Source organism: Carcharodon carcharias, chromosome 15, assembly GCF_017639515.1.
Source record: "Carcharodon carcharias isolate sCarCar2 chromosome 15, sCarCar2.pri, whole genome shotgun sequence".
Lineage (NCBI taxonomy): Eukaryota > Metazoa > Chordata > Chondrichthyes > Lamniformes > Lamnidae > Carcharodon > Carcharodon carcharias.
The window spans coordinates 26,452,788-26,477,735 of record NC_054481.1 but is presented as its reverse complement, the minus strand read 5'-3'; the positions used below and the strand labels follow the sequence as shown (position 1 = coordinate 26,477,735).

General features: G+C 39.5%; 1 protein-coding gene across 3 annotated transcripts in view; it reads left to right on the top strand.

Moving 5' to 3' along the window:
- The window catches only part of lmtk2 (lemur tyrosine kinase 2), a 127,270-nt gene that overhangs the window by 65,888 nt on the left and 36,434 nt on the right, over window positions 1-24,948 (top strand). For all 3 annotated transcript variants that reach the window (XR_005945281.1, XM_041206120.1, XM_041206119.1), the window contains exons 7-12: window positions 3,586-3,716; window positions 12,223-12,307; window positions 14,476-14,597; window positions 15,181-15,330; window positions 17,134-20,485; window positions 23,995-24,133. Coding sequence is in view for 2 of the 3 variants with exons in the window: in XM_041206120.1 (XP_041062054.1) it covers window positions 3,586-3,716; window positions 12,223-12,307; window positions 14,476-14,597; window positions 15,181-15,330; window positions 17,134-20,485; window positions 23,995-24,133 (3,979 nt within the window). In the remaining variant the exon portion in view is untranslated. The remainder of the gene's footprint in view (window positions 1-3,585; window positions 3,717-12,222; window positions 12,308-14,475; window positions 14,598-15,180; window positions 15,331-17,133; window positions 20,486-23,994; window positions 24,134-24,948) is intronic.

Sequence of the window (24,948 nt, the reverse complement as noted above, 5' to 3'; positions counted from 1 at the left end):
TTTTGTTTTTATAACAGTATTTAATCGTGGCACTTTTGCCAGGATGATGGATTTTGAGTCAGGGACACATTGGGATGGACCAGGTACGGAGCCAGCCTTTAGGTCGCCTACTTACCATATAATGAACGCCGGATAAGTATTCTGAGAGCTACAGTGCTGAAACATTCATTGATTAACAAAGTTTTGAACATCTTAATGTACAGTCTTAATTGCAACAGACAGCATCTTTTAAATGTATAACCTGATGCTAAAACTGGGATTGCAATAGGTTCTTGTTGTTTCTCGGTGCTCTTGGTTTTTCCATTCAAATTGCCATCACGTAATGGCAGTGATGGTGTTAAATGATTTTAAATTCTTGTAAAGTATTATCAGATGAAAACGATATACATTTAGTAGGCTTTGGAAAGTCTCTTATTCAGCTAAGAATTGGAAACAGCTTGCATATTTATTTTGTTTTTGTAATGTGCAAGTATAGAAGGAAATGTAGAATAAGTTTGCATTTCTGTAGTGTCACAGCCTCAGGAAGTCTCATGATTTACAGCCAATGAAATACTTCAGAAATATACTACATTAAGCATTAGAGGTGTGAAAGCAAATGCCTATCAGGATACTTTATTTGTTAAATGTAGGCTTCTGTATAGATGCATTAGATATTGCCTCTTACCTACAGCTGGCTACAGGAAATTGGAATCAAGGAATGAAAGTCTTAAAAAAAAAACATATCAATCACTGTGCTAATGTGATTTAATTACCATTTGTCAGCACAGGTTGAGCACAGTCCCGTCTAATGGAATCATCAAACTAACTCAGCTGTTGAATAGAGATCTTCTGATATGAATTGCATATGTGAAAAGTGAAAAGATTACTCCAAGTTCAGAATTGTAACCTCTTTCCATTCCTTTTTAAAAATGGCTTGACTGTGTTTTCGATTTTTGATAAGGAAGTAGTGTATTGAACGTCCAGCATACTAGTATAAGTTTATTTATGCATGTCTCTGATATCCCCCCTAACTTTTCTTTGTTGTTTGCAGCCTGTTCGTTACACTGCCTGGTGTCTTTAAGATTATTGCGTGGCTGTGTATGTGTGCATCTTAAAGATAGTGTTGATCGTGTGTGGTTTGTTTGTTGACTGTATGATTTGTTCCAGATTGCTGCATGGCTGTGCACCTGTGTAGCTTAGAGGAGGGAACATTGCATGTACCTAGGTAAACAAAATAAAAGCTTGCATTCCTGGCTTGGAACTATATTGTCATTCCTTCATTGTTGCTGGATCAAAAACCTTTTAGTGCACTTCCTAACAACATTGAGTGTACTACACCAATGGACTGCAGAGGTTCAAGAAGACAGTTCACCACCACCTTCTCGAGGACAGCTAGCGATGGACAACAAATGCTGAATGTGACAGCAGTGCTCACATCCCATGAAGGAATAAAATGGATAAACCAGTAATCGGATGCTGCCACCTATTGGCCACATGTGATTTTATCAGTTTGCTCATCCACAAAGAGCTTAGTTAGGTTTAAGCTCCATCTGAAGGCATAGCTGCCAGTGGTGGTGATGAAAATTGGGAATGTGCAAGAGGCCAGAATTGGAGAAGTGTACATCTTGAAGTGTTTGTAAGGCTGGAGGATGTTACAAAGATGGGGCAAGGAGACAATGGAGTGTTTTGAAAACAAGGATACTGTAATTAGAGACTAAAATTTGATGACTGGTGATCCTCAGCTTTTTTGAATTTCTTTTGATCTGTATTTAGCATTGCTTTAGACCTTATAAAGACTCTGACTGAACTGTTGTCACATATATCTGCTTAACAGAATATATATTCACTAACTTTACAATCCGTACAAGCTATGAATGAAATGGATTCAAAACCCATTCTATTATAGTAAACCTCACCAGAGTAACAGGTATACTCGCTAATCTAGTATTCTGTTTTCTTTTACATTTCTGACAGTGATTTGATTTCTGAGGCCATTGTTCTACTCTTGATAACCTACCAGTGAAGGATAGAACTGGAGCATAATCTTGATAAAAGTGTATAAATTTATTTACAAAGATACGGATTACAAACACACAACTACGTTTTTGGTCTGTTCCTATTTATAGAAGCACAAGTGAATGTCTAATTAATGTTCACCTGCTGAATACAATTAATATACAAGTTAAAATGAAAGGCATGATCTAAATACATATCTAAATATTTTACTTTCTTTTTTTTACTTGTATTATTGCAGTGTGGCACTGTTGTGTTGCTCTATGATCCCAGTAGAATGCTCCCTGAGTTGGGGGAAGTTGTAGGATATTTCACACACCTCAACCAATTTCAGCTTGCCATGTGAACTGTCTCCAATTGGGCACTAGACTTTTCTCCAATCATCATCTCCCTCGCCTAAGTCAGGCAAATTTGGAGAGCTGCTCTCTAAAGCACCTCTTTAGAGCTGATTGTACCATATTGAATTGCATTGTCACTAGACTAGTAATCCAGAGATCCAGGATAATGCTATGGGGACCTGGCCTCAAATCCCACCATGCTAGATGGTGAAATTTGAAATCAGTAAAAATCTGGAATTAAGAATCTAATGATGACTATGAAACCCATTGTGTATCATGGGTGGAACCTTGGGAATAGGGTGACTCCAATTGGCCCTTGGCAGCTGTTTCCTTCTAACCATCTTCCTGCTATAATTAATAAATGCTTTAAAAATAAAATTGCTAAATTTTCAGGACTCAGTTGGAAAACTGCCAATCCAGGCAGGGGAGAGAGGGAGAGGAAAAGTGGACAAGGGGATGAGGATGGATGGTGACAGGACAGGCAAGTATTGCCACAGGGAGGGCAGAAAGGCAAGAAGCCCAAGGGAGCGGAAGAAACTATGGGGGAAAGCAGCCCAAAGCCCTTGCAGATGGAAACAGTATGTTTAAACGCAAAATGTAGATCTGTAGAACCACCTGGAAAACAGATCTTGGATCTGTGGTGTCACATGGTGTTGGAAGGTAAGTATGCAAACCTTAGTTAAAAGCAATACCCAGGCATGATATTGTAACAAAAGAAGTAACTGACAAAAGGGGCAGTGTGTGCTAGATGCAGAATAAGAGAGGTATTTACTTTGCATTGGGTGTAGTGTCTTCCTGTTGGAGCAGTTACCTCCAGTGTTGGGTATTCAGATAATATTCCATTTCTGGAGCATTACTTGGATTGGAAATGTTTCTCTTAATCACATGATGTTCAAAATGGGAACATTCCAATTGACAGACTGGTCACTCCATTCCCTGATCACACTTTTTCCATAGCTATCTGACACCCTGGTGCGCATATTTCTCTTATCTTGTTATATTATCTGGCATTTGGTACCAGCATTTTGGGTCTATTTATTAAGCTTAGTGATTATTTTAAAATATGAATGTATGCTTTTTAATTCACATATACAATTTCAGTAAATACAAGATATGCCAATTTACATTGCCTACTATTGAGAGGCACATTGGTTTGCAGGTTGGGAAGGAGTCAAAGAGCTTTGGCGATGCTGTTAAGAGCAGGTAGCTCAAGTAATATAGACAATTAATGCTACTTTGTTCCTTGCATTCACAGGGTGACATAAAAGGCTACCTGCATAGCCAACAGCAGGAGCAAAGCCCCCATGGTTCAGAGCTGCTACAGAGGATGGCCTGTGAGATTACTGCTGGACTCGCTCACCTGCACAAGCACAGTTTTGTACACGGGTGTGTTTTTTTTTATTCAACTGCACATGGCAGTATTCTTTTGAGATGATATCACAAAATAATGACCTCCTCTTTGTTTCCCTTGTTTACAAAAGGACAGTTTGAGATAATCTTAAACAATTGGGTAGCAGACAATTTAACAATTATCAAAAAAAATCTGCAGAAATGGGGGGGTCTTGCTTGAAATTTATCAGAAAGCATGGTAGAAAAGCAAGATGCCACTCAGCCCAATATGTTGTGCTCCCTAGGTTCATCTACAAATCCATGTACAGCAACTGTGGAATATTTCTCCTACCTTGGCATCAAGGCTTTTTTTAAGTAAAAGTCAAGTTGATTTACTTTAAGTCTGTTAATTGATGTCAGGCTGGGCTTATGATAACGGACAAAGAGGGATCTCAATTTAAGAATTATTAGTTTGACAAACCGACTTACTAACACATTCTAAGACTATGTAACTCTTGGGTGGTTTCACAGGTTAAGTTATTAAGTGCCCAGGGGCTGGCTTTTAGATGTGGCCAACTTGACCGATCTTACCTAGGCTAAAAGTTCTTGTAATTTCTTTATTGCGATGGGGGTGCAATGGGAAGGTGAGGAACAAAATTTGTGAAATTGGAAATGGTGATGTTTCGTTTAAAGTCCTTGTTCATGGTACATGATGAATAGGTAATCACACGTGCAAACAAAAGGTTGCAATGTTCTTTAGTGTAGACTGTGGTTTGATTTGACAACTAAGATAAATCTTCTACCCAAGAAAACTATACTGAAAAATGTTCCCTAATTTTAAGTCTTTTTTTTCCTACTGCATGGATAACTAGCCAATTAAATGGTGCATTAAAAATGTCTGTGTATTTACTAGTGATGGTTTAATACTGTACTTTCTACGGATAATTATGTTGTCAACCTAGGTGTTGATCTGTGTCATTGGTACTAAACAAGGACAAGAGGTGTGAATCACAGATTTTTTTTTCCAAAACCGTAGTAAGTTCTTGACTGCCAAAACTTACATCAACAAATATTATAGCCTGGACATAAAGAATTTGCTCTTCAGCTAACCTCGTGTATTCAACATAATTGGAATAAGACACAGCCGATTAAATTACACAACTCCCATAAATGTTTTGCCTCCCTGGCCACTACCGCCAAAATATGATGAGCACACAGTTTAATGCAACGGGTCAGTTTACATATGATTTATTAGGGCGAACGAAAGCAGAATTTTCAGATTTACATAGATCTCTCCAAAGCTTAACGGCATTGTTACTACCTGTTGATTGAGTTTTATGTATTTGTACAGTCGTTGATGGCTCTCTTGCAACTTTCTCCAGTCTGTTGCAGCCTTTTTTCCCCAAAGATTGTTTACATTTTTTGAAAACATTTGGTTAACCATTGTTACTGGAACTGAAAGTTTGTGTGAATTAGCCTTTGTGAATAATGTGTTCTTTTATTTTAGCAAGTAAAAGTTGTCTGGTTTTACAGATGTGTTGGGATTTTTGTTTTTGTAAACTGAACAAATTCAGCATGTCTGTCAGGTTCTAATATATCATGCGGTAACTATTCAACCCTCTCCCTGAATGCACAGTTTCTGCCCCCAACCCCCACATCCATCCACTTGTCACAGCATTGATTACTTTGCCATCTGCTCCTGAAACCTGCAGTGGAAAGCCACTCTTCTCCTGGATGTTGGTCCTACTGGGTTGCCATAACAAGTGTTCATTTCTGGCAACAATATCCTGCTGCTGTCTGAGTATGTGGAAAAGCTCCAGCATCAGTGATTTTGTTGCTGGTGGTGAATCAAAGCAGCTAAAGGTTTTTGCTCTGCCCCCTTATACATTGGCCGACTGTTTTAGAGATTACGCAAATTTATTCCAAATGATATAGGAAATGCAGAAAAGGGTTATTCTCCTTGCTTAAAATAACATCCATTTCTTAACAGACAGTTAAGTAGTTTCACTCTAATTTGAGACCTAAATGTGTATTTACTATTTATGTGTAGATTACTAAGTATTACATTTACAAATATATAGAATTCTGTATTATGTAAGCATCTGTTTAGCATACTTATGGAACCATGTACACAAGGCATCCAGTTCACAACAAGGTTTGTTTATAAGATGATTTGCATTATCTATTTAAAGGCTGTATCTTTATTTAAATAAAACCTCTCGATCAAGCAATGGCAGCTTGATGGATGGACGCTGGAGAATATAAAAACCCACTCTCCCCCTATTTGCGGGATGAGTTCCCAGCCCAAGCTGCTAGGATTGAAGTCCTTTCTCTGCTGTCTGTAACATTGCAAGAAATGAGTATGGATCTGAATTCTATTCCTAATGGTTACCGATCTCCAGCACACCATGGCTTATTTGGTTGGCTACAGATTGGCATTGAATCATGGAATGGTCATAGCACAGGAGGAGGCCATTCAGTCTGTTAAACCTATGCCTGTTCTCTGCAACAGTATATCAGCTGGTTCCATTCCCCCACCCTATCCTCATTGCCCTACAATTTCTTTTCCTTTAGTTTTTTTTATTCATTCATGGATGTGGGTGTTGCTGGCTAGGCCAACATTTATTGCCCATCCCTAATTGCCTTTGAGAACGTGGTGCTGAGCTGCCTTCTTGAACTGCTGCAGCCCATGTGGTACACCCACAGTGCTGCTAGGGTGAGAGTTCCAGGATTTTGACCCAGCAACAGTGAAGAAATAGTGATATAGTTCCAAGTCAGGATGATGAATGGCTTAGAGGGGAACTTCCAGGTGGTGGTGTGCCCATGTGTCCTCTGGCCTTGACCTTCTAGATGGTAGCGGTTGTGGGTTTGGAAGGTGCTGCTTAAGGAGCCTTCGTGAATTCCTTCAGTGCATCTCAAGATGTTATACACACCGCAGCCACTGTTTGTTGGTGATGGAGTGGGTGAATATTTGTGGAAGGGGTGCCAATCAAGTGGGCTACTTTGTCATGAATGGTGTCAAGCTTCTTGAGTGTTCCTGGAGCTGCATTCATCCAGGCAGGTGGAGAATATTTCATCACGCTCCTGACCCGTGTCTTGTAGATGGTGGACATGTTTTGGGGAGTCAGGTGGTGAGTTACTCGCCACAGGATTCCTAGCCTCTGACTTGCTGTTGTATCCACAGTATTTATTTGGCTAGTCCAGTTTCAGTTTCATTGGTAACCCCCAGGATGTTGATAGTGGGGATTCAGCGATGATAATGTCATGGGGTGATGGTCAGATTCTCTCTTGTTGAAGGTAATCATTGCCTGGCATTTGTGTGGTGTGAATGTTACTTGCCACTTTTCAGCCCAAGCCTGGATATTGCTCAGTTCTTGCTACATTTGGACATGGACTGCTTCAGTATCTGAGTCATTGAGAATGGTGCTGAATATTGTGCAATCATCAGCGAACATCCCCACTTCTGGCCATATGATGGAAGGAAGGTTATTGATGAAGCAGTTGAAGACGGTTGGGCGTGGGGCACTATCCTGAGGATCTCCTGCAGTGATGTCCTGGAGCTGAGATTGACCTCCTCCAGTCACAACCATCTTCCTTTGTGCTAAGTATGACTCCAACCAGTGAAATGTTTTTCCTCTGAATCCCATTGACTCCAGTTTTGCTTGGGCTCCTTGATGTCATACTCGGTCAAATGCTGCCTTGATGTCAAGGGCAGTCTCTCTCACCTCACCTCTAGAGTTCAACTGTTTTGTCCATGTTTGAACCAAGGTTGTATTGATGTCAGGAGCTGAATTACCCTGGAGGAATCCAAACTGAGTGTCAGTGAGCAGGTTATTGTGAAGCAAGTGCTGCTTGATGGCACTGTTGATGACCCTTTCCATCACTTTACTGATGATGGAGAGTATACTGATGGGGCAGTAATTGTTGTATTGGATTTGTCCTTTTTCTGTACAGGATATACCTGGGCAATTTTCCATGTTGCTGGGTAGATTCCAGTGTTGTAGCTGTACTGGAACAAATTGGCTAGGGGCGTGGCAAGTTCTGGAGCACAAGTCTTCAGCACTGTTGTCAGGACCCATAGCCTTTGCAGCATCCAGTGCCTTCTGCCATTTCTTGAAATGTGGAGTGAATCGAATTGGCTGAAGACTGGTTTCTGTGATGCTGGGGACCCACTGAGGAGGCTGAGATGGATCATCCACTTGGCACTTCTGGCTGAAGATTGTTACAAATGCTTCAGCCTTATTCTTTGCCATGATGTACTAAGCTCTCCCATCATTGAGGATGGGGATATTTGTGGAGCAGCCTCCTCCAGGAAGTTGATAAATTGTCCACCATTCACAACTGAATGTGGCAGGACTGCAGAGCTTAGATCTGATCTGTTGGTTGTGGAATTACTTCGCTCTGTCTATCCCTTACTGTTTATGCTTTTTGGCAAGGAAGTAGTCCTTGTAGCTTCACCAGGTTGACGTCCCGTTTTTAGATATGCCTAGTGCTGCTCCAGGCATGCCTTCCTGCACTCTTCATTGAACCAGGGTTGATCCCCTGGCTTGGTAATGATACAGTGGGGATATGCTGGGCCATGAGGTTACAGATTGTGGCTGAGTATGACCCTGCTGCTGCAGATGGCCCACAGCATCTCATGGTTGCCCAGTCTTGAGTTGCATAGTTCAGTGGTGGCACCACACAACATGATAGAGGGTATTCTCAATGCGAAGACGATACTGTCACGTACAGATGCATCTGCGGCAGGGAGGTTGGTGAGGATGAGGTCAAGTATGTTTTTCCCTCTTGGTTCCCTCACGACCTGCTGCAGACCCAGTCTAGCAGCTATGAGCTTTAGGACTCGGCCAGCTCAGTCAATAGTGGTGCTACTGAGCTACTCTTGGTGATGGATTATGGTGTACATTGGGCAAGAGTGAAAGGATTTTCCTCTGCCTATAGCCTATCCTTTACAAGACCTAAGAGCTGGATGTTAAACACTGGTCATAAAATGTACCATCCCCCAAACGTTGATCTCTCGCACTTCAACGAATATAGCTAAGCTCCTGCCTGTTTCACTTGGAACATCAAAGCTGGTGGCAGATGTAATGCCAAATAGTGTTTTGAAATGCAAAATTTGGAATTCCTCTGCATGAATCTAGAAGAGACCAAATATTTGTATGGTTCATTGAAAAGGGCTGATTTCTCTTTCAAATAAATACACTAAAACAGCTGAAAACTGGAATTCAAGCTACCCATTTTACACTATTACAGTAAACGCTGCCATGTTCAATTTTAACTATTGAATATTTCTTTGACAATATTAATGGAATCATCATAAAAGAATTACTGCTTAGACAGTACAATCTTTAAGATGCTACTTCAAGCTTTTGGTCATCTGACCTAATATCCTTATGTGGCTCTGCGTCCTATTTGTGAAGCATCTTCTGTGAAGCATCTTGGGTCAATTTACTGCATTCAAGGCCCTATTATAAATACATGTTGTTGTTTTAACTACCTTGGGTCCATTCCTTAGTAAGGCTATTTAGACTAAATTGCAAACTAGTCAACTCTGTCACTTCCATTATAGTAATAATTTAGGGTATTAATGCAAAAGCTTCTTAAATGGCACCAAGTCAGGGAACTTTCCACTTGGCTGTACAAAGGAACTCTTAGATCAATATTCTGTTTACAAGATAATTGTAGTTTTCTTGAAAAACAGGATATTTTAAGCAAAAGCTGACCAAATTCCAATTCTGCCTGCTATTATGTTGGAACGTGTACATAATTAAAGTATGAAGTTTTCCCTCATTATACAATTCTCACTTTTGCCACAAGATGGCAGCATTAACTGATCTGCACTTAAATCTACATCAAACATTTATCAAAGTTGTCACTCCAGTTGATTTTATATTTTATTCTCCATGATATGGAGAATGTTTCTTTTGCCTATAGCATGTTCTTTCTCTCAGTTTTACCCTGTTGGCTTCCATGATCCCCCACTACTTTTGCCTTCTACACTTCCGATGTTTTCCCTACCTCTTCAACACTTTTGTTCTACCCTTTCCTCAGCCTGTTGTCCAACAATTGATCCTATACTCACCCTCCTGTCAACTTTAGTCCTACTTGCCTTGTTCCCTCTTCCCTACTTGTTTCCTTTTCCTTGCCCCCTACTCTTCCCTTGTCTGTACTTCCCTCTTACCAATCCACATCACTCCATCCAACTCTCTCCAGGTTAGGCTATTAATGTAATACTTAAAGAAAGCAAGTGGTAGATCCTACTGTTTGGTAGAGAACTGTGAAAATGACTGAAGTTAGAACCAGGACGGTGTGCATGATCCCTCTAAAAGGGCCAGGATGTTGCAGGTAATGTGTATGCAACTTATTTATGTATCCACGTATGAATGAAGTTCTCCCTTGTAGCAGGTGTGGGCCCAAGTCCCATAATAGTGAGAAGGCAAACTGCGAGCAAACGGCAGGAAGAGAGCTCCGGTGATGTACCAGGGGGGTCTGAAGGAGCTGCTAGTTGGGATGGGAAAGTGTGCAGAAAAGGGAACAGTTGGGTAAACTTGCAATAGATCTAGAGAGAAGGTAAAGTGTGTGGTGCTGGGGACCACTGTGTCACCTAGCCTTTGAAAGTTTGAATAATAAATGTAGATATAGTACAGCGTAAAAATAATATTCGGGTGACAGACATAACATAAGTAAATGTGGTACAAAGTCTCAAAGCTTTGAATATTTGAATAGATATGTTCCAACACCACCTAAACTGATGTTCATCCATCCTCTTGCAGTTTGCGGGATCTCACTGTGCAAATTTATTGCCATGTTTGCCTGCAAAGCAATAACTTCAGAAGAACTTGCTGCCTCTGAATTGCTTTGGGATGAGCTGAGGGCATGAAAGCTGCTATATCAATGCAAGTTTCTTCTACCAAAGCAATGGAGATTATTTTTGCTGAATAAGTTTGTGGGTCTATTTCAAGGGATTGAAATGGACCAAAAAGCTTTAAAAATGTGACGATACGACGTTGTGTTTTCTGGCTTGTATGTTACAGAAAACATCATTTTATCTTAACCACAAGATATTATCATGGCTGAAATATAGAATTGAAAATAAACAAGCTTACTCTCTTTAAAACAAAAAAGTGTTCTTATTTGAAAATTGCAGAAACTTTAAATTGTATTGTCCTCTCTTGCTCATTTCTCACATTAACTAATTAACAAAGGCTGTGTGTTCGAGTTCCTAGAGAGCTCCCAATCATGGCTGCCCACGCAAGGAACAAGTAGAAGCTGAGCATATTTCCTCAAGATAAGGGGTAAATTAGGAGGCAGATCTGCTCTGGTACCCTCTTGTACCTTTTAAAGATTGAATTAAACAACTTGCATTTATATAGTCTCTTTAATTTAGTAAAACATCCCAAGGAGTGTCATCAAACAAAACTAAGCTACATGTAAATGTACTAGGACGGGTGTCAGAACTCCTGCCTTTTGACTGCACTGGGTGAGCTTAGGGACATTCCGAAGACATGAAAGGCACTATAGAAATTCAAGTTACTTCTCTCTTGCTTTCCAAACACTTTGTTTATTGTGCCATTCCAATTGAAGTAATGTCAAAATAACAACTTCTGGTCAGTTTGGAGGCATTCTGGCAGTAGCGTTTATTGGCGCAACATTGTAATTTTGTGTATAACCTTGAGAAGATTTTTTGTGATTTACTGCGCTTCTAAGTGGCTTGTTTGCCACGTCTCAAGAAAGTATTACTCATCAAGAACTGCGTGCAATTCAAAATTAGTGTGTCAGTATGCAGTCATTCGCTGGATCTACATGAAATATTTTTATTTCACTGCTAGCCCACAGCGTTCACCCAGTGCAGTAATAATTTGATTCTCTGTATAAGTATTGGAGAGTTATCATTCTTTCAAATGGTCTTTCCAAAAAAAATCACTGCCATCCTTAATCGGTGGTGTTCATGCCAAGGTAGTTATTTTTATGCTTTGTGTTCTTTGCATGGATATTACTAAATAAAGAACTGACAGACTTGTCCTGCATAATGGCTGTTTTAAGTTGTTCACTAATTCTTTGAAAACCACCCAGCCAGATTATTACATCTGAAAATTGATGTTGTCCACTGTGGACCCTGTCTGCTGAAGTCAGTATCCTTGGGGATTTGGTGATTTATTTCTTTGAATAGCTGTTTTCAAACTCTTGTGAAGAGATATGATCTATTGGGGGTGGAGAAAAGGAAGAGAATTAATGATCTGGCCAGAGCAAAAAAAAGGTACTGCAGTTTTATCTTATGCACTATGCGCAACAATAACGTTTCCTATTAACCACTACCCTCTTGAGAATCTTAAATATCTCTATTTTGCGCTTTCTAATGAAGCCACATTAATGTTGAGCAAAGCTAGTATTGGGATAATTGAGCCAGGCTGTGTTCATTTCCATTATGAGGATAATTATTACACTGTCAAGTTATCGATTGAATATGCTCAATACTTCTTACTGACATTTATTTCTCTTCTACCTCCTTCCTTTTCCTCATTTGTGTATTGCTCCTGCTTTGATACCTTCTCCACCTCGTCAGTGACCTAGCATTACGGAACTGTTTTCTCACGACAGACTTGACGGTAAAAATCGGTGATTATGGGATAGGATTCAGCCGGTACAGGGTAAGCAGTTTACTACCTGAGAGTTTTTTGATCATATGCTAGTTATTTTAGTGCTCCTCTTGATGTGTATCTCTTGGTAGTGACTGGGCTTACTGTGATTTCAGGCTAAGTCCTGCATTGTTAATAGCATGAGTCACTCCTTTTATTTATGTACAGCTCCTGCAGCAAATCAAATTGAGTCTGGGTAAATGTGTAAAAATTGTATCAGCAAGTGGTGTTAAGTTACGCTACAAAATGTTGACTTCATTGCAGTGATTTGGTAAATATGAATTTGGAGAATGTCACAGAAAATTTCTACTTTAGAGATAGAGACAATGCTGCTCCTTTTTTGGTCTAAGTACAACCATTTTCCACTCAATTAAAATATCTGTGTTTGGCTCTCAAAATTATTCTTGGTATTGAACTTCTCCTGGACTCAATGCTGTTACTATAATTGACGAGATACAGTTGGTGTTAGATTAATGGTGTGGTCGGAGATGCCTCTAGGGAGCTGGAGCTTAATTTCCAGGCAAGGGTAAATAAAAATCATGTATCAGGTGACTAAAAGGTCTCGTAATGAGTAAACTATGTATTGTGGAGATGGTGTTCTTGGAATCTTAACTAGCATCTCACCTAATGGTACTAAAAACCTTACAAGAGACAAAAAGTGCATTTTTTTTTACATCTTGAGTTTTTTTAGTGCAAAAGTTATTGCAGCATGCAGTTACATCTTCAGATCTTAAGTGTGATCCATTAATAGCTGCCTCATCTGTGTAAAATGATTTATAGGTTGTAGGTAAAAAAAAATAGCATCTGACCAAGCATGTTCTGTGGCCCCTACTGTCTCATTCAGCCAAGTGGAGCAGGGTGTGTAGTGACTAAAAGTATACTTCTAAAAAAAAACCTTCTCTGTTTTATATTTTTAAAAACCACAAGGTATCTGTGCATTTCTGGCCCATTTTCCAGTGTACAAAAGTGCATCTGTTCATAAAAACTGGTTTTAGTTTTTTATGATTTCTGTGCAGTTGGCTGTTGGGTTAAATTTTCTGAGAGAAACAATTCTCTTTGTTTTTAACAAAACAGGAGTTCTTACCCAAGGCAAGATTACCTGCAGTACGAAATGTGATACAAATTATTTTGCTGCAATACAAATGCAGTAGAATTCCCTTCACCACCACCCCCCTCCACCTGCAGCTTTAGCTTCATTTTAATACCTGATTTCTATTGCAGCCCTGCCTCCCAATTCTAGTATTGTGGAAAGTAACTCCCTATCCAGAATATAGTTCTATGGTTATGGTGCTAGAATAGCAAGCCTAATGTAACAAATCATAACTTTAAATTTGAGTAAATCTGGTAATTTGTGGCTTTCGCTTTAAAAAAAAATAACGACCATGGAGATTGCTGACTAGTTCACTAACCTGCCACTCCCTACCTGGTATGGCTCACATGGGACTCCAGTCCCAGACTGTGGAAGTCAGTGTACCACCCCACCACTACATTCTTAAGGTAACTACAGGCTGGACTTAAATACAACCTTGCAGCTGTCTTTCATGTTCTACAGCAGCTGACTTGTATTTCAATGGAATTTAAATATTGGAAATGGTTCCACAGTAAAAATGAGGTTATAAACCTTTTCATGTTAATTGTGGTGGGTCCAATATTTTCTTTTTCAGTGAGCCCTAATGTATATTAAACTTTTGCTTTTTTGCAAGTGTCTTGCAAGTTATGGGAATGTCAGTTGAGATATATGCAGCATGAACTGAGAGTATCTCTTAAATTTGAGTTGTAGAATCATAAAATGATGCAGCCCAGAAGAAGGCCATTGTTATGGTGCCAGCTATTTGAAAGGGCTTTCCAATTAGTCTAATTTCCCTGCTCCTTCCCCATAGTCCTGAAAATTGTTCTCCCTTTAAGTACATTTCAATTCCCATTTAAAAATTACTATTGAATATACTTCCACCAACTTTTCAGGCAGTACACTCCAGATCACCATGACTCCTTGCATAATTATTTTTTCCTCATGTTGCCTCTGGTTCTTTTATCAATTATCTTAAACCTGTGCCCTCTGGTCACTGATCACTCTGCCACTGGAAACCGGTTTCTCCGTATTAACTCAGTCAAAACCTTTCATGATTTTGAGCAACTCTTTTAAGTCTCCACTTGACCTTCTCTTTTTTATCTAAAACTAGGAGGATTATATTGTGAGTAATGATGGTCAATATATTCCTCTGCGTTGGATTTCACCTGAGCTTGTAGGTGACGTCTATGGGAGCATGGTAGTAGCCGAACAGACAAGACACAGCAATATTTGGTAAGCCTACATGGATCACATCTGATTTTGAAGTAAATATGGCAATTTTTAATTGTTCCCTGACCTCTGCATACAAGGGTTATTTAGTACCACCCAAGCAGAAGATCACTATTGACTGCATATAGAAGGACTCAACATGCTGAGCAGCTCTTTTGCATTTTAATCATTCTTGCGGTCACAGCACAAAATTTCATTTGAACAAAAACAAAACAACCTGGACGCGAGGAATCTGAAAAATAAAACAAAATTGTTGAAAACACTCGGCAAGTAAGACAGCATCCTTGTAGGGGGAAAGAGTTATTTTTTTCTATTCTGACCTGAATTGACCTGAAACTTTAACTCTGTTTCTCTCTGCACTGATGGTGCCTGAGCTGCTGAGTATTTCCAGCATTATGTATGTTAGAACCTTTCATTTGTTCTTTCATAAAATGTTTTGAATAAAACATTATTGATTTATATGAAAAAGCAAGTGGTGCAACCTGAATCTGGCAGAATTGTTATGCCAGGTTGTCACTGGTTTGTATCTTGTGCGTTATTTAGTGAGTGATGAAAAAGTGATCTCTCTTTATCTTCCTTTTTACAGGTCGCTGGGTGTTGTGTTGTGGGAGTTATTTGAGAGTGCCAACCAGCCCTACGCGCACCTTTCCGACAAAGAGGTGCTAATCTTCGTTATAAAGGAACAGCAAATTAAGCTCCCCAAGCCGCGGCTGGAGTTGACTCACTCTGACAGATGGTAATTGCTTGGTTTTATAGCTTTATGTATTTTGTTGAAAAGTAATTCCCACTGTTTTACCTGTGTTAGTCACAGGGCTTATGTGGACAAGGCATTGTTGCTAGGCAACGGAGATGCATGATACTTTATCTTGACGTAAAATGCCTGCATACATATTTTTGACTCTGCAAATTTATAAATATATTCAGCAGATCTATGCTTCAGAGTGAATCTGCGTCAATGTAATAAGATTGAAACTACTGTTACACAATTGTGCCTGTGGTAAAATATTTGGTGGAAAAAGTCTCTGTTTAAAATGTAACAGGCAGTGAAAGGTACAATATATTATTCAAGCTGGTGCTTGGAACTTGGTTTCTGGCAATTACATGTTTAGATTGAAAGCCTGTTATACAAAAATGGTTCTAAATCTAAGATGATCTTCTGTTTGAAGCTAAAGTGACACTTATAAATTTTATACTTGGGTTAAAAGAATTAAGAGAATGTGGTTTCAGTGTGAATCTACGCAGAAAATATTGCTTCAGTTTGTGGAGACAATACTGTTCATGCACAGTAAACCTTTTCAAATGGGAAACATGTAGCACATTTGTCGAGTGACACAGCAGTATAACTGCGTTGATTCATAAAAGTGTAAATGGTCAAGGGCTTGCAATGAAATTCTTGCGTGTTAGTATCCATTGGGTCAGAGCACTGTGGGTTGTTGCCAACCTGAGAAACCAACTTGTGGTCAAACTGTGCCCGTACTGTCATCTTGTCCACTATGTGTACTCCATCTGCTCACCTGTGCTATCCCATTGGACAAATCATCTAGAGAGGAAAAAAAGAAGGAAGTTTAATCTCTGACTTCCACAAGCAATCAAACAATCCAGGGGACCACAGTGACTGGGAGTCACATACCCACCATGGTCACCTACCTTATATACATAGTAATGTCAGCCTCACTCATTCATCTCGTTCCCTTGTGAATGTTTGCAGCCAATCTGCACACATTATGTGAACTGGCAGCTTGTTTAGTAAGTCCATGTCTTTCTGGAAAAATAAGTATCTCTTGAATCTAGATTTGTTCTATTGCTTACGTCCCTTCGTCCTTCCAACTTGCCTAAATCAAATAACAGCCACATGAACTGAATCTAATTTTACATTGTTTTCAAGACCTCATTATCCTTGAAGTCTTTGCATTTCTAGACTAAAAAGCCCCAGCTCCCTCAGCCTAACTCGGTAATGAACAGCCTTTAAACTAGTTATCAATCTAGTAGTCCTCCTGGGCCTTTATTTCACTCACCATGTGAGGTGCTGGCAGCAATGCGTTGGCTGCTTTCAGCCACAGTGGCATTGGAGATGCTATATTCAACTTCACCGTTAGGGCATCCAGGGAGGGAAAACTAACCAGACTCGCCACTTAAGGCCATTTTCCAGTGATCCCTACTGGAGTGTCTGCATATAATATATTTATCCTTTGCTCATCTTCTTTCCCTCCCATCACACCTCACTGTCCACGTTCACAAACAAAGATATAACTGTATGAGTGAGCCATGGAGGAGCTTCTCGCATCTTTTGAAGCTGGAGATAAGGAAGCAAAACAGGAGAAATACTAACAGGAATATTTCCTTAGGTATTCCCTTTATATTTCTGCAGCATACAAACCACTATTTTGTCCAAGAAATGATTAGAAAAATTGTTGTCCCGAGAACCCTGCTAGATTAATCCAACCATAGACTAACATCTTAACTGAAGCTTAATATAAAGGCTTGCAGCACGAATATAATGCAATGATCGCTTCTCTAATAACTAAGACCTATCTTACAGGTATGAAGTCCTGCAGTTCTGTTGGCTAGCTCCAGAAAAGAGACCAACTGCTGAGGAGATCCACAGGCTGCTAACTTACCTCCGCATGCAAAGTCAAAAGGAATGTGAAGATGACTTTGAAATAAGATGGAATGCACTGAAGTCCAGCAATAGCAATCGGCAAGCTATGGCAAATAATTCATCTTTTCCAATCCTGGAACATTTTGTTGCTGAGCAACTGAACCAGGAAATGGATGATATCCTCACAGTTACTGAAACAAGTAAAGGACTAAATTTTGAGTATGTATGGGAAACTGCTAAGCTTGACCATTTTGAAGACCACGTGCAGGGAACTGATGGAGCAAAGGTAAACTATCAGAGCATCTTCTATCCCACAGGTGCTTTTGAGAAAAGCAGTTTCTCAGTAATTCACACTCATTCAGACAATAAACTGGCTAGAAAGGAGGCTGATGGAAGTCCACTTGCTGTATCGGGGATTGTTCCAGTATTCAATGCCCATTATCCTTCAGTTGGAAGTGAATATTATATACAGCTGGAGGAACAAGATGAAACTAACTTGGATGCTGATGAAAATTCAGATTATCCCATCGAAGGAGTCCCTCAGGCCAAGGACCCTGAGTCCTTTGTTATCCTCAGAGACTCAGGGGACGAGTTGAGTACAGATGTAGATTTCTTCCCAAGCTACAATCAAAACTTGCAAAAATCTGAAGTAACTGAGGTGATGCTTGGTTCCTATGCCTCTAGCTCTACTGAGAGTCCTCGCCACAATAATATCTTTTATGACCATAGGTTAGGCGAAATGCCTTTTAACAAAGGATTTTTAAACACAGATGCGATCATAATGCTTGACCTCCCTGAACTTAGTGAGACTAAAAGGAAAAGTGCATCTGGTCTAGTTTCAAGTAAAGAAACTCCCATGGAGTCCTTAATTCATCAACCTTCACTTGATGTAAGCACTTCTAGCCCCTTTTTGAAAGAAAGAACAGATACAGTTTATGCAGAAAGCATCAATAATCATGACAGTTTGGGATTACTCCAATCTGAACAATTAACTTCTAATTATCTTTTTCTTAAAGAAAATAAACTTCTACATGACTCTTCACCCAAAGGTGATGTCAGAAATGAGGTGAAAGTTGAACATGCTATGAATAATTTGGCCACTTTATCGGATATTAATGTTGCCTCTGCATCGCACATCACTGCTGACAGTGCAATAGACATGGGGTTAACCAATCAAATTAAGCAATTGTATGGTTCTCAACAGCATGGAACCGCAGGCAGTCTTACTAAAGAAGTTAGTTCACAGAGTGGATCTTTGCAGCCTCTGATAGAAAATAAACGGGCGCTCTGCATTTTCTTAGAAGAGGGTAAAGCCACTTGTGAAGAACAGCAAGTTAACCAGGAGTTGGATGAAGGATGTATAATACACGATAGCTCAGGGTTAGGATGTGACACTACTGATGGCTGCATTTCCAAATGCGATATCACTTTGCCTCAAGAACACTGCCAAAAGACTGCTCAGTGCAGTGAAAGTGCTGCTGCTAGCACGTGCAATAATGCCAAAAAGCACCTAGTTACAGGAGATGTAACCCCTAGAACGGCGGAAGAAAATTCAGCTGATGTCACCATACCAGAGTTGACAAAGCACATGGAAGCAGCAGATGACCCTGTTGCTCTAACTCATAGTCTTTGTGCCCTCACTCCGAATGAAGACAACTTAAAACAGCTTGTGCAAGACATCAACAAAATGCCAGCTGTACATTCGCAGCCTGAGCCCACGTTGGAAACATTAGAAGCTGGCCCCCGTTCTGAAGCTCTGAGTCTTTATGAAAGCGTAGAATTATTATCTTCAGTTCATTGTGTTCGCTCTCCAACAGAGATTCGCAAAACACTAGACACTGTTCATCTATCTGAAGTCTCCAGTGGATCCAAAAATATCGAACTGTTAGCCTCCATTCCTTCAGGACACACATCAGTAGGGGCTTTGAAAACACTGGAGACTAGTGATGTACCTGAATCTTCAATCAATAGTTTTGCAAATACTGAATCTATGGTTTCCGTGCCTTCCTCAGATTTATCAAATCACATTAGCCCTGTGGAAGAAGATAGTGCATCTTTCTTGCACCTTAATTCAGAACAGTCTTCAGAAACACCAGATTCTTTGGACTCGCTAGAGATGCATGGGGTGTTGGGGGCTTTAGAAACACCAAGTACAGTTTCTCAGAAGTTAAAGCCACCTCAGAAACAACCTGACAGTGGCTATGAAACTGAAAATCTGGAATCACCAGAATGGACGTCGCAGTGCTACAATGCAGGCACGTCTCCCACCTCAGCTGCCCTGGATGTTCCCAGTGATGAGTTTCCTAAGGTTTGCCCCTCAAATCCACTCATTGTCATATCCAAGGAGGATGCTATTCCAGCTTTGGATATCATGGATGGGGACACTCCCAAAGAGGCCTCAAACACATTAACTAATGGTCACCAGAATTCCCATAGAGACTCTGCTTATTTCTCAGATAATGATTCTGAACCAGATAAAAAAGCTGACTGTGAGAATGCTGGGAGGAGGAATGAAGAAAGTGATCTTAAAAATGCTACTGGTTGTGAAATTGATCAGGTTGTTGCTGACGATGGTGACAAAGTTGCAACACCATTTGATATCCATGATGCATTGTTAAGTACTGCATCAGAGAAAAGCTTGAATATCAAGAATAAGGAATCGTTACTTTTTTGCTCAGACCATGAAGGAGAATTTCCAAATAACTTTAAAACGAAAAGCTATGATAGAATTAATAAAGTAACCAATGATATAAGTTCTGACCAGTGTTTGGATGACTTGGGTGCAGTTGCCACTGATGGGTCAGTATCCATGCCAGAGGTTTTGTTTAACCCCACAGACTTGAGCACTCAGTTTTCCGAAAATATGAAGGATGACTTTGGAATAATTGTTGAGAAGGATATAAAGAAGCCATTGTCAAAGGGTAATGAAGGAACCAGACTGAAGGAACCTGATGTTGAAGGACGCTACCTTGGCAGGCTAGACACATCTGAATTCTTTGACCTATCTGAGGAACAAGATGGCATGGAGGCTGATGAAGAGGATGAAAACAGTGATGATTCAGAGGATGACTACAGAGGTTATTCTATTAATAGCCCCAGTTCAGAGAGTGAAGATGATGCAGCACATCCAGTGCCAATAGTTGTGACTGAGAATGATGATGGAAAAGCTCTCAAAAGTTTGTTGAAAGACTCAGGACCCAGAGCCACTGATCCTTTAAAAGCAGACCTGAGAAAGAGACGAGTGAAGATGGTGTCATTTTTTGATGATGTCACAGTTTTTCTGTTTGACCAGGTAAACAGTTATTAAATGAGCCTTTACCTCTTTTTCCTTGATGGTTTTGTGACCAATGATGTATGATCATTCTTGAACTTTGCTGTAAATGATAATTCCCATTAATGATAGCAAGTGTCATCCTTTTTTTAAAAAAACACAAGTGCACTGCACTTAAGAATTTTTTTTAAAAAAAGGAAAATATGAATTATTTTTACGATTGATTGACTGCTTGGAAGAGATTTCTGACCTGGAAAGGTCCCATCAGATTGGAAAATAGCAAATGTAGCTCCTCTATTCAAGATAGGAGGGAGACAGAAAGCAGGAAACTACAGGCTAGTTAGCTTAACATCTGTCATAGGGGAAATGCTGGAATTTATAATTCACATGGTTATAGTGGAACACAGAAAATCTCAATGCAATTGGGCAGAATCAGCATGGTTTTATGAAAGGGAAATTGTGCTTGACTAATTTATTAGTGTTATTTGAGGAGGTAATAAGCAATGTGGATAAAGGGGAACTTGTGGATGTGGTGTACTTAGATTTCCAGAAGGCATTTGACAAGGTGTCACATCAAAGAGTACTATACAAAATAAAAGCTCGTGGTGTAAGGGGTAACACATTAGTATGGATAGAGGATTGGTTGGCAAACAGAAAACAGAGGGTAGGCATAAATGGGTCATTTTCGGGTTGGCGAGATTTAATGCATGGAGTACCACATAGCTGGGGCTTCAACTATTTACAATCTATATTAATGACTTGGATGACGAGACCAAATGTATAGCTGTTAAATTTGCTAATGACACAAAGATAGGTGGAAGGTAAGTTGTGAAGAGGACATATGGAGCCTGAAATGCGATATAGGTTAAGTGAGTGGGAAAAGTTTGGCAGATGGATTATAATGTGGGAAAATGTGAACTTGTCCACTTGGCAGGAAGAATAGAAAAGCAGTGTATTATTTAAATGGAGAGAGATTGCAGAACTCTGCCATACAGAGGGATCTGGGTGTGCTGCTACTTGAATCAGGAAAAAATTAGTATGCAGGTACAGCAAATGATTAGGAAGGAAAATTGAATGTTATCCTTCATTGCAAGGGGGTGGAATATAAAAGCATGGATATTTTGATGCAATTGTGTAGGGTATTTGTGAGATCACATCTAGAGTACTGTGTACAGGTTTGTCCTTATTTAAGAAAGGACATAATTGCATTAGAAGAAGTTCAGAGAAGGTTCACTTGACTGATTCCTGGGATGAGGGGGCTAGCCTATGAGGAAAAGTTGGACAGGTGGGGCCTGTATTCATTGCAGTTTAGAAGGATGAGAGGTGACCTTATTGAAACATATAATATCCTGAGGGGACTTGACAGGGTGGATGCTGAAAGGATGTTTCTCCTTCTGGAAAAGACTAGAACTAGGGGACACAGTTTAAAAATAAGGGGTCTCCCATTGAAGACTGGGATGAGGAGAAATTTTTTCTCTGAGGCTTGAGTCTGTGGAACTTTCTTACCCAAAGAGCAGTGGAGGCAGGTCATTAAATAATTTTAAGGCTGAGTGAGTTAGATTCTTGATTGACAAGTGGGTCAAAGTTATGGGGCTAGGAAGGACAATGGAGTTGAGGCCCCAATCAGATCAGCCGTGATCTTATTGAATGGTGGAGCAGGCTCGAGGGTCTAAAAGGCCTACTTCTGCTCCTAATTTGTACGTTCATATACTATATAGCTGAAGCTGCAGAATTTATATGCGTATCACAATTGAAACTGAGCTACTTTGCCTTATACTTGGGGAAAAAAAGATTATTTTGTGACTAAGAGACTGCTTTGCTGAATGAAATGTAGTCAAGATGATCATTACATCTTGTGTACTTGATGTTGAGATGGTGCATGGTTCTTATGCCTCCTAAATAACATACTTTCAAAAAGTTATCGGCCAATTACTCACAGTCTTGGTTCCCTTTCATTGATTACATACAAAATCGAGATAGATAGTGTTCATAATTTAGGTAAATGTATTCCAACTCTCCCTTTCATCCTCCAGAGAATCAACAAATGAAAATTCTTTAGAATAATGCAGCATAGCCTCAATCCCTGTAATCTCAGTTTGACAACCCTTTGAGGTCTCTGTAATCCTCCAATCCTGGTAACTTGTGCATCCTGATTTTAATCACTCCACTATTGGTAGCTGTGCCTTCAGATACATAGGCCTTGAGTTTTGGAAGTCCCTCCCTAAACCTCTCCACCTCCCTTCCCCTCTCTCCTTTTAAGATACTCCTTAAAACCTACCTCTCTGACCAAACTTTTGGTTGCCTGTCCTAATACCACTTTAGGTGGCTTGCAGTTAGATTTTATTTGATAATGCTTCTATGCAGCACTTTGCAGACATTTTACTACATTAAAGATGCTATATAAATGCTAGTTGCACAGGTGACTACCACTTCTTGGTTAAATACCCACATTCTGGTGTATATAAGAAACTGTGTCACACAAGCCTATCATGCAAACTGTTATGCCCGGTACGTTACAAATTTTAAAGCTGTACTTTTTAAAATGGACACTGCAGTATTCAAGATAGCTGACAACAAATTATGTGACTTCAGCAATATCGGCTCCAAACAACCTGAAACTCAATCAAATACCTTATTAAATATGAAAAATCCCATTCACTTGTGAAACTCAAAGTCCTTTTGTTAAGGATGAACTGTAAACAGCCAGGACTGTAACACCAGCCAATTCACCTTCCTGCCTTAGTATAGAGAATAGAGACGTTGAAATTCCATCTGTGTTAGATGAATATGGAGTGAGACTCATTGACTAGGGTGTGATAATAAATAATCATCTTTATTTTCAAATTCACAAAAGCTTGCTGCTGGAAATTACTTAAATTGGGGCAAATCAATCTGAGGGTAAGAACACACACATTAGCCTCACACACACAAAAGCACTTTGATCATGGACAACAATAAAACACACAAACTCTGTCCTTGACAAAACAGTAAAATTAGTTATAATATATGCTGTCATTTTGTGAACAATTTAATTAGTGCTATCCAGTGCTGGTGGTGAGGATGTAAAGAATATCTTCCAGGTGCTGTTTGCTGAAAAATAAATTGGTTAGACTTTTATAATGGAACAAAAAAATTTTTTCAAGGATCTGCATATAGAATTTTTACAATATTCTAAGGAAAATGCAAGGCAAAATAATACTTTTTGCACTTGCAAAAGACAATTTTGGTTGTTACATTGTGATAACTATAAGCCATGATATGCTGTATGTGACATACTTACCATAATTTAGATAATTAACTGACTAAAGTAATGAAGATTATAATATGGAAGACCCTAGATGATTATCAAAGAAAAGTTAAATTGTATTGGTAATGAATTGCAACTGTTGTGGAGACAATGTTTTACAATGGGCTACTGTAATTTGCCATTGCAATAAGCCAGGCTGATGTTTCTGGGTAGTGTCAAGATAGCTTTATGGAGCTATCTGTTTACCATGTTTGTATTGATGGTTTAGCTCTTGACTTTTTAGGAGACCCCTACCAAAGAACTGGGAGAACATTCAGCAGCAGAAAACAGTCAGGTTTCTGATGGTGGCAGCCCCATTGCAACAACTGGCTCCCATTTTTCAAACAGGTTCTCAAACTCTGAGAGCTCCACTGATGAAGAAGGTAAGAATACCTCGATTTTGGTGTAGCTGAATTCTTACAATGCACTGATGAGATGCAACCACACTACAATGTCTACACAGAACATGCAGATTGGCATTCCAAAATGATGTAACTGTGCATATCTTGTTTCTGTGATCATTACATTTTCTATACAAAATCATTATTTAAACTGTAGATGGTGTATATTAGTTTTCAGATACAATTTTTGTGGCACTGCATAAATTTTGATGCAAGTTTTTAAATGCACTTTTTGTTCTTAAATCTTCTATCTTGCTTTTAGGCTGGTTTACACTGCTTAGCCTTCACTCTTCTATAATAAAGTTACCAGTGCTGCTAGCACACACCTTCCAAGCCAGTCTTATTTTATTTGTATTTAACTCATCAGCTGTCAACTATTTATCTGTTCATTTCATGCAGCAAGCTGAACTTTGGATTGTTCAATTTAACCATCTGAACCATTTATACCTCTTTGTAATAAAAGAAAAGTCTTGCATTTATACAGCACCATAGCATCTCCTGAAGATATGCTAAAGTGCTTCACATAGTTTTTTTTATGACTAAGCATGCTGTGTAGGCAAAATGGCTGCCAATTTGCAATCCATAAGCTGCCAAAAATGCAAATGTGATGCCTGACCAGTTGTCTGGACTAGGTGGTGTAGGTTGAGAAAGGAACTTGGCCAGAACACTGAGAGAACTCTCTGCTCCTTTTGGAAAAGTGTCAAGAAGCGTTTAGTGTTCATCAGCGTGGGCAGGCCAGGGCCTTGGTTTAGTACTTTGTTCAAAAGATGGGTAATGATTTTCAACCTTTAAACAGT